Source organism: Silene latifolia, chromosome 1 (assembly GCF_048544455.1).
Source record: "Silene latifolia isolate original U9 population chromosome 1, ASM4854445v1, whole genome shotgun sequence".
NCBI classification, from domain to species: domain Eukaryota; kingdom Viridiplantae; phylum Streptophyta; class Magnoliopsida; order Caryophyllales; family Caryophyllaceae; genus Silene; species Silene latifolia.
In genome coordinates, this window is record NC_133526.1 from 96,878,896 (window position 1) to 96,892,931 (window position 14,036).

A 14,036-nucleotide genomic window follows, 5' to 3' on the forward strand; every position below is an offset into this window, starting at 1 on the left:
TACTCTAATCATCTCTCTGCCATCATCACAAACAAATCTCGATTTTTTTGTGCATCATTCTTTTAAATCCTCCAATTTTCTCTATTTTGAGGATTTTGGTTTTCAGATCTTCATTTTCTCTAGTTCTATTCCCTCTTTTGATTTCTCATCATGTTCTTGGAGGGTTCTACTAGTGGCAAATCTCAGAAATGTACACTCTTTTCAATTAAATTGGAAGTCGAAATTGCTATACCATGGTTTCGAGTGGTTATGTCGTTTCTGGTGTAGCGAGGTTACTTGCTTTGCTCTCGGTCTGCGGCTATTCGAAGAAAAGGAGGAGTTTCAATCCGAGAAGGGAAACTTTTTTTTGGTTTCCTCGATTTGGGAGGAAACTGCAAACGTCAACATTCCGATTCCGTTGACGGTTGAAGACCCGATGAAACCAAGCCTCCTCCATTTATTGTTGCTTATAACAGTAAATTTGAGACACCCTTTCGAGAAAAGAACCTTGTTTTTGTGCTTCTTGGAGGTTTCTTTTGAGGAGGACAGTTTGGGTTTTAGCTCTTGTTGTAGGTCTCCATTGTCGGATGTAAGTTGTCTTTTTTTCGTTATTTTGTCCGATTTTGGGTTTGTATTCTTACTGAATCCTCCCTTTGTGCCTAGTCCATTGTTTTCTTTATTTGTGGACATTGATTTGCTCTCCAATCTAGAACAGGAGAGCAGTATCCAGCATATTGTCTACATTAAAGAGACTTTGGACATAGGTCCTCCCAAAGCCAACTTTTATCTAGCAAATTTTTGTTGCAATAAGCTTATGTTTTCTGCTTGCTTAACCATCTTGTCAAGATGGTTTTTTGTTGATCAAGGAGTACCTTTGTCCAATTCTTCTACTGAACTCATCCTTTGTTGCTTTGATGTTATATGTTTTGACAACATCTTTTTGAGTGTTGTTGGTGACATGTTTGACACTCAAATGTGCTATTTTTTGCCCTTTGGAGGATTTAGGGTCATCTTTGATGATTTCTATCCTTCTCTTTTCGATTATGTTTCAAGATGGTTGGGTAATAGATCTCTAAGTGATATTTATCGCCTTGATTGTCTTTTTTGTTGGCCTTTATTAGCATTCTTTACCTGTTTTGATGAGTCCTCTGACCATCAAATTGGGTCTCGGTTTTGGTTTAGATACTGGCCTCATAATTTGAGGAGGGTAGACTTTCAATTCCTTGTTTCTCGTAAGCTTGATTGGGTCATTTTGAGATGGGATTTTTTAGCCATGGGATCCATGTTCTCACATACTTTTGACAGATTTTTAGCCTGTCGCTTTGCTATAGGTTCCAACGGAAAGATCTTTTTAATTTTTGGAATTGACGAGATTTCTCTCTTGGATAATCTTATGGTTAACTGTTGGCAAATTTTAGCATTTGTCATCAATTATAATGAATTCTGTGACCATCTAGTTTGTGCTGCTTATTTGTTTAGATTTTGTCTTGATAATTTAAGCAGTGTAGAAATTTGTTTCTGTGGTTTTCTTAAGCTTGTTTGGGGCCTTGTCATCCCAGTTAAAACCAAACAAAGTTTCAGAGCTCTTATGTATGTGTTTAAAATCCATCATTTTTATAACATTGCACATAATCGTTGTTGGTTACGGTTACTCTTTTCTTTAATGAATTTAGCATTATGTCACATTATCAAGTCACTTATGCACCAGTTCATCTTTCACTTGCACTTGTGCTGTGGGGAAGTTTCTAAGGCTTCGTCTGAATACAATTTGGTTATCCCGAATTTTTCAGTAACCAATGGTGTCGGGCTTTATCAGCGGCATGGAGGTTTTACTGAACTTTGTCTAAGCAATTTGGTTACATTTTTTAATTATCCCTTATGAATATTGCGTTTTGGAATGTTAGGGGTACCAAAAGAAAGAATTTTGCGGAAGAACTTAATTTCTTTAGCGCGTCAAATGGAATTAAAATCTTAGCTATATGTGACACTAAATCGTCTTCTAAACCCGAACCTTATCTAATGGCGAGTTTTGGGTTTAATAATTGTGATTTTATTCCTAGTACTGGTTTATCAGGTGGTATTTGGTTATTTTGGAAAGAGTCTATCTCAATGTCCTTTTCGATAAATGTCACTTTTAAGTCGAATAGATTCATTGCTTGTGAAGTGTGTGACTTAACGAAAAATGTGGTATTTTGCCTTATTTTTGTTTATGCTCCTGCTCAAGCGGCTGAAAAAACGGACTTTTGGAATGAATTTCAAAACTTTATACTTGGTCTTGATTTGCCTTTCTTATTATTAGGCGATCTTAACGAGATTAAGAGTCCTAGTGAAAAAGAAGGGGGTGCAACGGTAACGAATGCGCGTTGTATGAGATTAACTAATTTTTTAAGTAATACAAATTGCATAGATCTCCCTTTCTCCGGTAATTTTTTTACTTGGAGAAAAAAGAAAAGTGGCCCTGAAAATGTTTTTGAAATACTTGATAGAGCCTTAGCGTCTCCTAATTGGATTAGTAGATATCCAAACATGCAGTTTGTGCATCATGCTTTCACTAGCTCCGACCATTGTCCTATCTCTGTGAAGTTCCATGACCAAGTTCATAAGAAAGCCCCTCCTTTTCGATTTGAACTCATGTGGACCCTTCGGAATGATTTCAGTAAAATGGTCAAAAGTTGTTGGCAATATCAGTTTCAGGGATCTTATATGTTCTGTCTCTCCCAAAAATGCAAATTGCTAAAACAAAAGGCTAAGAAATGGAACCAGTCTACTTTTGGAAATGTTTTTAGACAACTTTCAATTGCTGAAAAAAAATTAGAAAATATTCAAAATCAACTAGGCACATCTCATGTTACCAATTTAGAAGTCGCGCAATTAAGATGGTTGAAAAAGCGGGATGCACTCCTTGACTATAAACGTGTTTACTGGCAACAAAAAGCTCGTATAAACAAAGCTAATTTTGGAGATAATAATACCAAGTTTTTTCAAACTCATGCCACGATTAGACGTAGTAGAAATGGCATTAAACAGTTTATTAATAAGGATGGTGCTTGTATTATTGATCAAAACCTCATTAAGCAAGAAATATCCGAGGAGTTTAAACTTAGGTTTGCGAAAAATCATCTTTGTAATTTCGACAAGAATGAGGATTTTAAGTCTATTTGTGGATTAATTACAGACGAAGATAACAGATTTCTTACAGGTAATATTAGTAGGGAAGAGGTTAAACAAACGTGTTTAGTTTAGCCGCAGAGATAAATGCCTGTCCCGATGGATTTCCTGCAGAATTTTTTCAAAAATACTGGGATATTGTAGGAAATTCTGTCACTAATGCAGTATTAGCATTTTTCCATTCTGAGAAATTACTAAAAGAAATAAATCATACTTTCATAGCATTGATTCCTAAAATTGAAAATCCTCAAACGGCAAACCATTTTCGACCGATTAGTCTTTGTTCAACAATTTATAAAATTATTGCAAAAATCTTGACTAATCGTCTACGAAGTGTCTTGAATAAGATTATACACCCGTTTCAAGGTGCCTTTACACCTAATCGATTCATTCAAGATAATATTCTTTTAGCACACGAGATTTTTAACTCGTTTAAACGTAAAAAGGGCAAAGGAGGTTGGATTGCAATCAAACTTGATATGGAGAAAGCATACGACAGACTAGAATGGAATTTTATCGAGGAAACTTTTAAGCAAATGGGTTTTAATTCTAAATGGATTTCATGGATTATGGCATGTATAAACACTGTTTCTTACTCAGTGTTAGTAAATGGAACACCGGGAGACGTTTTTAAACCCACTCGAGGTATTCGACAAGGAGACCCGCTTTCGCCATATATTTTTATTATGTGCGCCGAGATTTTAGCAAGATCTCTACAAAAAAATAGTGATGTTAGCTCTAGTGATATTGGTATTAGAATTGGATCCGGAGTGGAGAAAATTCCCTTTCTCACTTTTGCGGATGACACTATCATTTTCGCTAAAGCCTCTAACCAGAGTTGTAGAACTATTAAGTCTATTTTAGATAAATTTTGCACGATTTCGGGACAATTTGTTAATTTTGACAAATCTACTTTTCAATGCACCAGAAATATTGAGCGTTCTCTTCGTGAATCCTTTAGAGGCATTCTTCATATGAACGAGGAAGCCCATTTGGGTAAGTATTTAGGATGTCCTATAATTGATAGCAGAGTGACTAAAAATACTTTCGAGAACATAATTCAATCCTCTTGCACTCAATTATCGAAATGGAAAGCGAATTCTCTATCTCAAGCAGGTAGACTAGTTCTTGTTAATGCTAATTTAGCCGCGAAGGAACTTTTCGGATGCAAAGCTTCCTCCTCCCTTCATCGATCCATAATAGATTAGATAAAATTAATAGAGACTTTCTTTGGAATAAGAATCCTTCCCAGCGTTCTCCTAATTTGGTTGGTTGGCATAAAGTTTGTTTACCAAAGTCGGTTGGTGGTTTAGGAATTAAATCTTCTGAAGCAGCTAATAAAGCTCTTCAAATGAAACTTTTATGGAAAATTCTTATGGATAAAGAAAGTATATGGGTCAAAGTGGTATCTAAAAAATACTTGAAAAATTGTTCACTCTTTGATCATAAGCCTAATTCAACCTCTTCTTGGCAATGGCGTAAACTAATGAGTCTTCGGACTCTATTTAGAAAAGGACTGAGATGGCAGGTAGGTAATGGTAACAACATTAAGTTTTGGTCTGATAATTGGGTTTTTTCACACCCACTTACAAGCAGTATGGTTGATGATGATAGTAACCGTGATCTTAATCTTTTGGTTAAAGATTTCATAACCTCAGACAAACAATGGGATGTTTGTAAATTATCCATTTTAGTGAATAACGATATTGTTAATCAGATTACTAATATTCCAGTGCCACATAATGATATTCCAGATACCCTCATTTGGGGGTTGTCCGTAGATGGAAAGTTCTCTACCAAAACAGCAACTTTCTTAGCGCAAGGTTTGTTCGATCAAACTCTTGACAAATGTGAATTTCAGTGGATTTGGAAATTGAATATTCCTCCTAAATTGAAATTTTTTCTTTGGAAAGCCTGTGTTGACGGCCTTCCAACGAAAAGTAGACTTCTCAAGAGTCATATTGATGTCCCACCTCATTGTGTTTTGTGCAACAACCCTATTGAAAACAAAGATCATTTCTTTTACGAATGTCCCTTGATTGGGTCTGTCATCCAAGACCTGAATATTATTAGTTTCAACGAGTTTTTGTCAAATTATGGTATTATTACAAGTCAAAGTTTTCTGACGAAACTTAATTATCTCAAGGATTTAATTCCAAAAGATGACTTTATAAAGATTATTTTTATTTGGTGGAATGCATGGTTCCATAGAAATGATATTATCTTTAATAATGTTAATTTAAGTATCAGCAAACTTATTACTTTATGTAATAATAGCACAAAGACATGGAATGTGACTAGATTTAAGGATCTCAACAATCCTGAGGTAGAAGAGTCAGCTAGAAACAATTCTAGTAAGGAAGAGATTTGGTGGGAAAAACCTACAAACGGTTTCCTAAAGCTAAATTTTGACGGATCGAGAATAGAAGGTAATAAAGCTGCTTTAGGATATTCTATAAGAGATCACAATGGTAAAGTTGTTTTGTTGGGAGCAAAAAAGTGCGGATCCAATAGTATCCTTGTTGCGGAAGCACTTGCTTTAAAAGAAGGTATTTTAGCAGCTAAATACTTAGGAATCTCGAAGTTAATTGTGGAGGGTGACAACTTATGTGTTATTAACTCGATTCGAGGTACTTGGCAAATTCCGTGGGAAATTTCTAGTATTATCAAGGATGTGAAATTAGACCTTCATTTTTTCGATGAAGTGATAATTAAACATTGCTTTCGTGAAGCCAACAAGGTTGCTGACTTCATGGCTTCGGTTGGACATTCATGTCCAACTCTTTCGAGGTGGTTTGATAGCCGGTGGCTTCAACTTACCTCCCTCATTCGAAAGGATGAGATAGGTTGGTCCTACTCTAGAGGATCAACCTAGTTTTCTTACCTAATCAAAAAAAAAAAAAAAAAAAAAAAAAACCCAGAAATCCCCCCAAAATGACGGCTCTCCAATAAGATGCTCCTGCTTTCTTTTTGTTTGAAATCGTGAAATGCCACTCAAAACCCACATGTGGAAATGTCAAAAGGCCCTTCATTAATTTGTAAGTCTTTTCTATCAAAATGGCAGCCCAATAAACGTAAACAACAAAGGAGGTGTGAGAAATAGGTGGCCCAAATGCTATCTTCTCATTAATTGACAAAAGGTTGACTTTAGTTTCACTCGTCTCATTTCCTTGGCTATTTGACCCGTCTTGATCCACTTTATCACTTGTTATCAAGTATCTCGGTATCTATACGATAAAATAATAGAAGCAGTCCAAGATTCCAAGAAATAACATAAAATAACTTTATTTAAAAATAATAGACTAATGTATGATTTAACGCACAAATGAGTTGATAAAGCTAACTCGAGTTATTAATTAGATAAAATAAGAGATAAAATATGGGTCAAAAACACGTAAAATATTGAGTTATCAGTTGCACATATTAATAGTTTAAAATTAGAGTGATGTAAATTTTTAATTTTTTGTTTAACCTATTCGAGTTTTAAAAATTAAAATATTAATGTTTAATATTAAGTATGTTATTATTTGCTCTTAATATTTACAAATTATTTATTATTTTATAAATGGTGTAAAATTATAATTATGTGATATTTATTTGTTGCTTAAAATATTTTAACAATAAACGTATAAATTTTAAATTTAGTATGAATTTATTTTTAATGGTTGTTTAATTTATCTAAAAATTAAAAAAGCCAAAGTTAATGTTTGTTATGTTATTTGCATTTAATGGATCAATTTTTATTTTCTTTTTAAATAAGAAATAATGACGTGGCTTTCTTTAATTGGTGACGTGGAATTTTGGTTATGCAAGGTGGCATTGTCTACGTGGCTTTTAAGGTTTATCCTTTTAATAATATTTATAAATTGAGTAATTAATTTGTAAGACGGAAATAAAATAACTAAATAATACTTGAGACGTAAATTATGTGGGCCATGTGACACGGGTAGGCCGTGTTTGTTTAGCTTATAGTCGGGATTGTAATTGTATGTTATTACTAATACTAATATGAGAGTAATTAAAAATAAAAGGAAAAATAAAGATAATTGTTTTAAGCAAACTTCCTCCTTCTTTCCTTCCCACATCTATATAAATAATATTAAGCTATTATACCTATCCATAAGCATACAGAAACATAAAAAAACAATAATTGATCTAAGGCAAAGGAAACAAAGATCTAAGGGAGAAAAATAAGAGAATTCATCCAATTATTGTTGTCTCAAGGTAAGACCGTCTTAATTTATATTTATATCGTCGTATTTAGTTAAATTATAATTTAAACACCGTATGAACCACCGTGGATCGTGCCGTTACCCTCAATAGTTGGCCTTAACCGTGGGGATGCTAGTGGGACCTGTCGTGGCCGTTGTTAACCACCGTGGATGGCGAATTTCGCGTCTAAAGTAGCGGATGTCGCGGACTTAAGACGGGATTTGTGACTTATATGTTGGACGAATAAACACGGAACTTGGCTGGCTGAATAGGTCAGCTATGGGCGGTACTTGTGGTGGTGTTGGGGTGGCTGCAGGTGGTGGTTGGTACGGTGAGGTGTCGGGTTGTGGTGGTTGAGCGGGTTTGTGCTGTTTTTTTATTTGTGTGTCGTTTATTGTCGTCATGGGCTGTCGTGCATGGCCATGCCAGGTGGTGGGACAACCGTGGGTCAAGGGAGACCATGGTGGTGGCCACGGGTGGTCACGGTGGTGGTAGGGTGGTGTATGTTGAGTTGGGTTATTTTCGTGTCGGGTTTTCGGGTGACTGTTTATGGCGCGGTTGTGTGGCTTGGTTAGGGTGGTTAGGCTAGTGCTTAGTGGTCGACGGGTTGGTTGTGGTGCGAGCTAGGCTGTGGTAGGTTTGGGCGGTGGTGTCGGTGGTTAGGAGGGTCGTAATAGGCGGGTTTTGGTGAAGGGCTTGAACTCGGTTTTTTTGCCGAGATGCAGGGGTGGTGTTTGTTGGTTTGTGTTCGCGTGGGTTACATAGGGTGTGCATGGTTTTTTTTTTAATTCCATTTAATTATTAAGTCGGATGTACGTAATCGTTTACACAGGAAAATAATTAATATAATTAAATTGTAATTACTTAAATTAATATAATGAATTGAATAATTAATAATTAAATTATAATATTTCGTTTAGGTGACGGTTTTGAAGTGGAGTATTTCTGATTATTTTATTAGACTGCTTAATTGGATTTGCTGCCGAGGTAGGTTATCTACTCAACTTGAATGTGTATTGGTGTAATTTATCCGTTAAATATTAATTGGAATTGGATGTTGGTTGTTGGATGGTTAATATTATTGTTTATCCGTTGAGATATTATTATCCATATTGCATATTGGTATTGTTGTTGTTTGTGTACCCGGACCAGAGGTGGCAGGTTATATTTGAAGAACCGGACCAGGGGTGGCGGTATATAAAAGGGTATCTCGGAGTTTGTTATGGCTGTATAAACCAGACCAAGAGTGGCGGTTTATACAAGGGTGTCTCGAAGTTGCCATTATTTTTATGGGTGTCTGGGAGGATGAGTATTGTTGGCTTTGTGAACAGGAACTGAGTAATTGATTTAATTAATTTGTCTTATCGTTGTATTATTCTTGTCGTTTAGATATTCATACTCAACCGTTGGGTTGACCATATATTCGTTCAACACCTGTGATGAACCAATAATTGGGGAGCAGATTGATTTCAGGTATATATTTAAGATGGCTTTGAAGGGGAGCTGAAGGGCGAGAGGATATGGCAATTACTTAGCTGTCTAGATCACCTTAGAAGAACAAGCAATATTTATTATTCGTATTAATTAGTTTCCGCTGCAGTTGTATTTATTAATTTAGTTATTTATTGGGATTATGTAATAAGGCCATTTAAACATTATATTTAGTTAAAGTATTGTGGTTTCGTTTACCCTTGTATTCACTACCTCAGGAAACTGAGATGGTAACACGTTCATTTATCTAGGAATGTCTAGTAAAGGCTCTTAAATAAATGGGGGTGTTACAAAGTGGTATCAGAGCGTACGTTTCTCAGGCCTAAAACAAATGAACCCAATGAATTTAGGACGAGTCTAATAAAATGAACCCAGGTAGAAATTGTTACGAGCCCCCTTAAGGCTTGGGATGAGAAATAGGGGCCCCCTCATACCAAACTTCTGGCCCTTTCAGTTTTGAACCGGTCACCTTTGAGAGAATTGAACGAGTGGGATAATTAGAGAGTGTGTTATGTCTTAAGGATCAATGGTTTGTCCTAAGATAGAAATTTCTAACCTTGTTGCATGACGTGGATTGAGGTAAGTAATATGTGACGGTATTATGTTGGCCTAGGGCCGTGTGAATTGGAATAGTTGTTGGAAGTTAGTTTGTGAAATTGGATGATAATATGCATCAAATAGTGAATTGAATTATTTGGTTGAAATTATATAAATTGATTTGAATTAATTTATAGCGTTAATTATTAAATTACATGAATGGATGTTATGTGAATTAGAAATATTATGTCTAGTGATATGCGGTTATGTGATCCCCGAGCCATGATTAGTGTAGTAATTTAACGATTAAGCAATAAATTTTGTGGGTGATGGTTATTAGAACGGATAACAATTGTGGGGGTGTGGCGGTTTTTGGGCGGTTATGGGTCACGTGGTTGGCTGGCTTTAGGCCAGTCCAGTTAACCACATGTTGTTTTGTATGCAGGTGTATTACTTAAAAGCCTTATGCCTAAATTCCTAAGCAAAAACTTATGTGTGCATTTTTCTTTAATATTATAACCATGCCTCCAAAGAAAGCTACATCTACACCTACACCCACTTCTATTTCTCAAGAGCAGATTGATCATCTGATTGCTATGAATAAGGCCTTGACAGCTGCGTTGAAAGCCAAGGGATCAGTGCAAGACTCGGCTAAAGTGAGTGCTTCTATTGCGAGGCACAATCCGGCGAAGTATGATGGTTTGGGAGCACCTTATTTATTGAGAGATTGGCACAGAGAATTTGATAATCTTTTTGAGCTATTGAAGTGTCCTGCGGAAATGCAAGTGGATCAGGCTGCTTATTATCTGAGAAGGAAAGCTGGTATGTGGTGGACTAGAAGCAAAGAGGTTGTGCGACAGGCTGCTGCAAATAATGGGAGTAATTATGTGAAGTGGTCTGGATTCAAGAAAGTGATGATAGTTGTATTCGTTCCAGAGCACATCAAAAGCAGAATGAAAGCAGAATTCGATTCCTTCAAAATGACAAATGAGATGATAGTGGAGACCTACTACAATCGGTTTATGGAGCTATCTGAGTACGTGGCAGACTTAAATTTCAGTGATGAGAAGTTAGCACTTAGATTCGAGAAGGGGTTGACCACAACTATCAAGAAGAGGTTGGCAGCTGGTCAGCCAAATTACATGGATGATGTGTATCAAAGAGCGGGGCACGCTGAGAGAATTGTCGATATGCTCAAGGAAGAAAAGAAATAAAAGGGTGAGAAGAGAAAGACTGAGGCTGCAAGTGAGAGTGCTGGGAATAAGACGTAGAATGTTAATTCATACCGATCTTTTTTTCTCCAACAAGTGGCAGAGCGGGAGTGTGGGCCGTGGAGGCTTCGGTCGTGTTGGACCAATGGGTAGTGGTGGTATCACGTGTTTCAGATGTGGGAGAGTGGGTCATAAGATTGCTGAGGTTTTGTAAATGTGAACCAGAGTGGAGGCTATCGTACTCCTATGCAAAACTATGGGAATTATTATCAAAGATCTGGAGGTGGCAATTATCAGGGGAGCAACAACAACAATTATTCCAATCAAAATCGCTTCAACAACAATCAAAGCAATAATTTTCAGAAGATAATGAGCAGTGGAAATCAACAGAATGGGTCAGCATCAGCTAGTCAGAGTGGAGCTAAGAGAAGTGGGAAATTATTTATGATGGGAAAGAAGCTGATGAGGAGGATGCTCATGTTGTCACGGGTACATTTCTTGTTAATTCTGAGCCTACCTTTGTTTTATTCGATTCGGGAGCTACCCACTCTTTTATTTCAAGTGAGCATGATAGGACTTTAAATTTGAAGGAATATGATATAATAAAAGACCTAGTTAATATACCATCGGGGGATTCCATACCTTGTAGCCGTGTATATAGAGATGTGTCGGTTAAAATTGGGGAAGCTATCTTTTTAACTAATTTAATTGAATTTCCTTTGGGTGGTTTTGAGGTAATTTTAGGGATGGATTGGTTGAGTAAATATAGAGCCTTTATAGATTGTCATCAAAAGAAAGTAACCTTTAGTGGACCTAAGGGAATAAAAGTGTCTTACAAGGGATTTATAGTTAAACCAAAAATAAAACTGATCTCAACATGTTACCTTAAGATCTTGTTTGAGGAAGAGAGGTGAGTTGTTTTTGTGTCACGTGAGGGCCATGCGAGAGGAGGTGCCTGGGGCGGCATCTATACCTGTTGTGCTAGACTTTCAGGATGTGTTTCCAGATGAGATTCCAGGGTTACCACCTCAGAGGGATATTGATTTTGGAATTGACTTAAAACCTGGGACAGGATTAATTTCTAAAGCACCTTATAGGATGGGATCTAAAGAGCTGGAGGAGCTTAAAAATCAGTTGGAGGAGTTGTTGGATAAGGGCTATGTGAGGCCGAGTGTGTCACCTTGGGGAGCACCTGTGTTATTTGTTAAGAAGAAAGACGTGAGCATGAGGTTGTGTGTTGACTATAGAGAGCTGAATAATGTGACTATCAAGAATCGTTACCCTTTGCCGTGGATTGATGATTTATTTGACCAACTGAGTGGGGATTCAATATTTTCTAAGATTGATTTGAGGTCGGGGTGCCATCAGTTGAGAATTAAGGATGAAGATATTCCTAAGACTGTATTCGGGACAAGGTACGGACACTACGAATTTGTTGTTATGCCATTTGGATTGACTAATGCACCGGCAGTCTTCATGGACTTGATGAACCGTGTGTTTAGTCCCTATTTGGATCAGTTCATGGTTGTCTTTATCGATGATATCCTGGTGTATTCTACGAATAAAGAAGAGCATGAGAAGCATTTGAGGATTGTGTTGCAGGCCCTGAAGGAAAATAATCTTTATGCTAAGTTGAGCAAGTGTGAGATTTGGTTATAGAAAGTTGCCTTTCTGGGGCATGTGGTGTCTAAGGAGGGAGTATCAGTGGATCTAAGCAAGATTGAGGCAGTGTCCAAGTGGGAGAGACCAAAGAATGTGGGGGATATTAGAAGTTTTCTGGGGTTGGCTGGCTATTATAGGAGGTTCGTAAAACACTTCTCAAAAATAGCTAAGCCTTTGACTACCTTGATGAGGAAGGAGAATAAGTTTCAGTGGGATGAGAGTTGTGAGATGGCATTCCTAACCTTGAAAGAGCGCCTGACTACAGCTCATATTTTAGCCTTACCTGAAGGGAGTGAGAATTTTGAAGTTTATACAGATGCTTCGAAGAATGGTTTGGGATGTGTGCTTATGCAGAATGGGAAAGTAATAGTTTATGCCTCAAGACAGCTGAAGCAGTATGAAGCAAATTATCCAACTCATGATTTGGAATTTGTAGCAGTGGTTTTTGCCTTGAAATTGTGGCGTCATTATCTTTATAGAGCTACTTTTAAGGTATTTTCTGATCACAAGAGCTTAAAATACATGTATACTCAGAAGGAGCTAAATATGAGACAGAGGAGATGGATAGAGTTAATTGGAGATTATGACATGGAGATAATTTATCATGAAGGAAAGGCTAATGTGGTGGCAGATGCACTTAGTAGAAAGTCTGTCCATGCTTTGTGTACTGTCATGTCTAGGATGAAATTGCATGAAGAAGTGGAAAATATGGGCATTTCTATGATCAAGAAAGGAGATACACTTGGAGATTTGACAATTGAGCCAGAGTTGTATGACGAGATCAGGAAGAAGAAAGAAGGAGATGCGAGAGTGGCACGGTGGAGAGAGGTCGTGAGTGAGGCCGTGGTGGAAGACGAGAAGAAGCGGTTTTACGTGGGCAGTGATGGTGGTTTGAGGTTTGATGGGAGATGGTTTGTGCCTGATGATGAAGAATTAAAAAGAAAGATTTTATCTGAAACTCATTCTACTCCATATTCTGTTCATCCTGGAGGAGATACGCTATATAAAGATTTGAAGAAGCCTTTTTGGTGGCCTAATATGAAGAAAGAGGTTGATGAGTTCATTACTAGATGTTTCGTTTGTCAAAGAGTAAAGGGATAGCACAAGAGACCACAAGGTAAAGTTCAATCCTTGGATGTACCTGCGTGGAAGTGGGAAAGCATTTCGATGGATTTCATTGTGGGGTTGCCTAAGACTCAGAGAGGGAATAATATGATGGGTTATTGTGGATCGATTAACTAAGTTAGCTCACTTCATTCCTATGAAAGATACATGGAGTAAAGCTGAGTTGGCTAGAGCTTATGTTAAAAATGTGGTGAAGCTTCATGGTGTGCCAAAGGATATTGTTTCTGATCGTGATTCAAGGTTTATATCTAAGTTTTGGCAAGAATTGCAATCTTTGATGGGGACTCGGTTGAAGATGAGTGCAGTATTTCATCCAGCTACTGATGGTCAGACTAAGAGGAATATTCAGACCTTGGAGGATATGCTGAGAGCTTGTGTGATGGAGTTTGGTGGATCATGGGAGGAGAGGTTGGATTTGATTGAGTTTTCATATAATAACAGTTACCATGTTAGTATTGGCATGGCACCTTTTGAGGCATTGTATGGCAGAAAATGCAGGAGTCCAGTGTGCTGGGATGACAGGGCAGATGCAGTGGTGTTGGGACCTGAGATGATACAGGAAATGGTGAAGCAAGTGCACATTATTCATCAGAAGATGGGTGCAGCGCAGGATAGATAGAAAAGCTATGCAGATTTGAAAATGAGTGATAT

The 14,036-nt window shown here is 37.2% G+C and overlaps 1 protein-coding gene across 1 annotated transcript; it reads left to right on the forward strand.

Annotated features, from left to right (window-relative positions):
- The first annotated feature begins 11,537 nt into the window (after positions 1–11,537).
- LOC141651409 (uncharacterized) lies at positions 11,538–14,004 on the forward strand. Its single transcript, XM_074459124.1, has 5 exons — positions 11,538–11,999; positions 12,258–12,400; positions 12,941–13,238; positions 13,504–13,625; positions 13,827–14,004. The coding sequence occupies exons 1-5, from the start codon at positions 11,538–11,540 to the stop codon at positions 14,002–14,004; spliced, it is 1,203 nt and encodes a 400-aa protein (XP_074315225.1).
- The last annotated feature ends 32 nt before the right edge of the window (positions 14,005–14,036 follow it).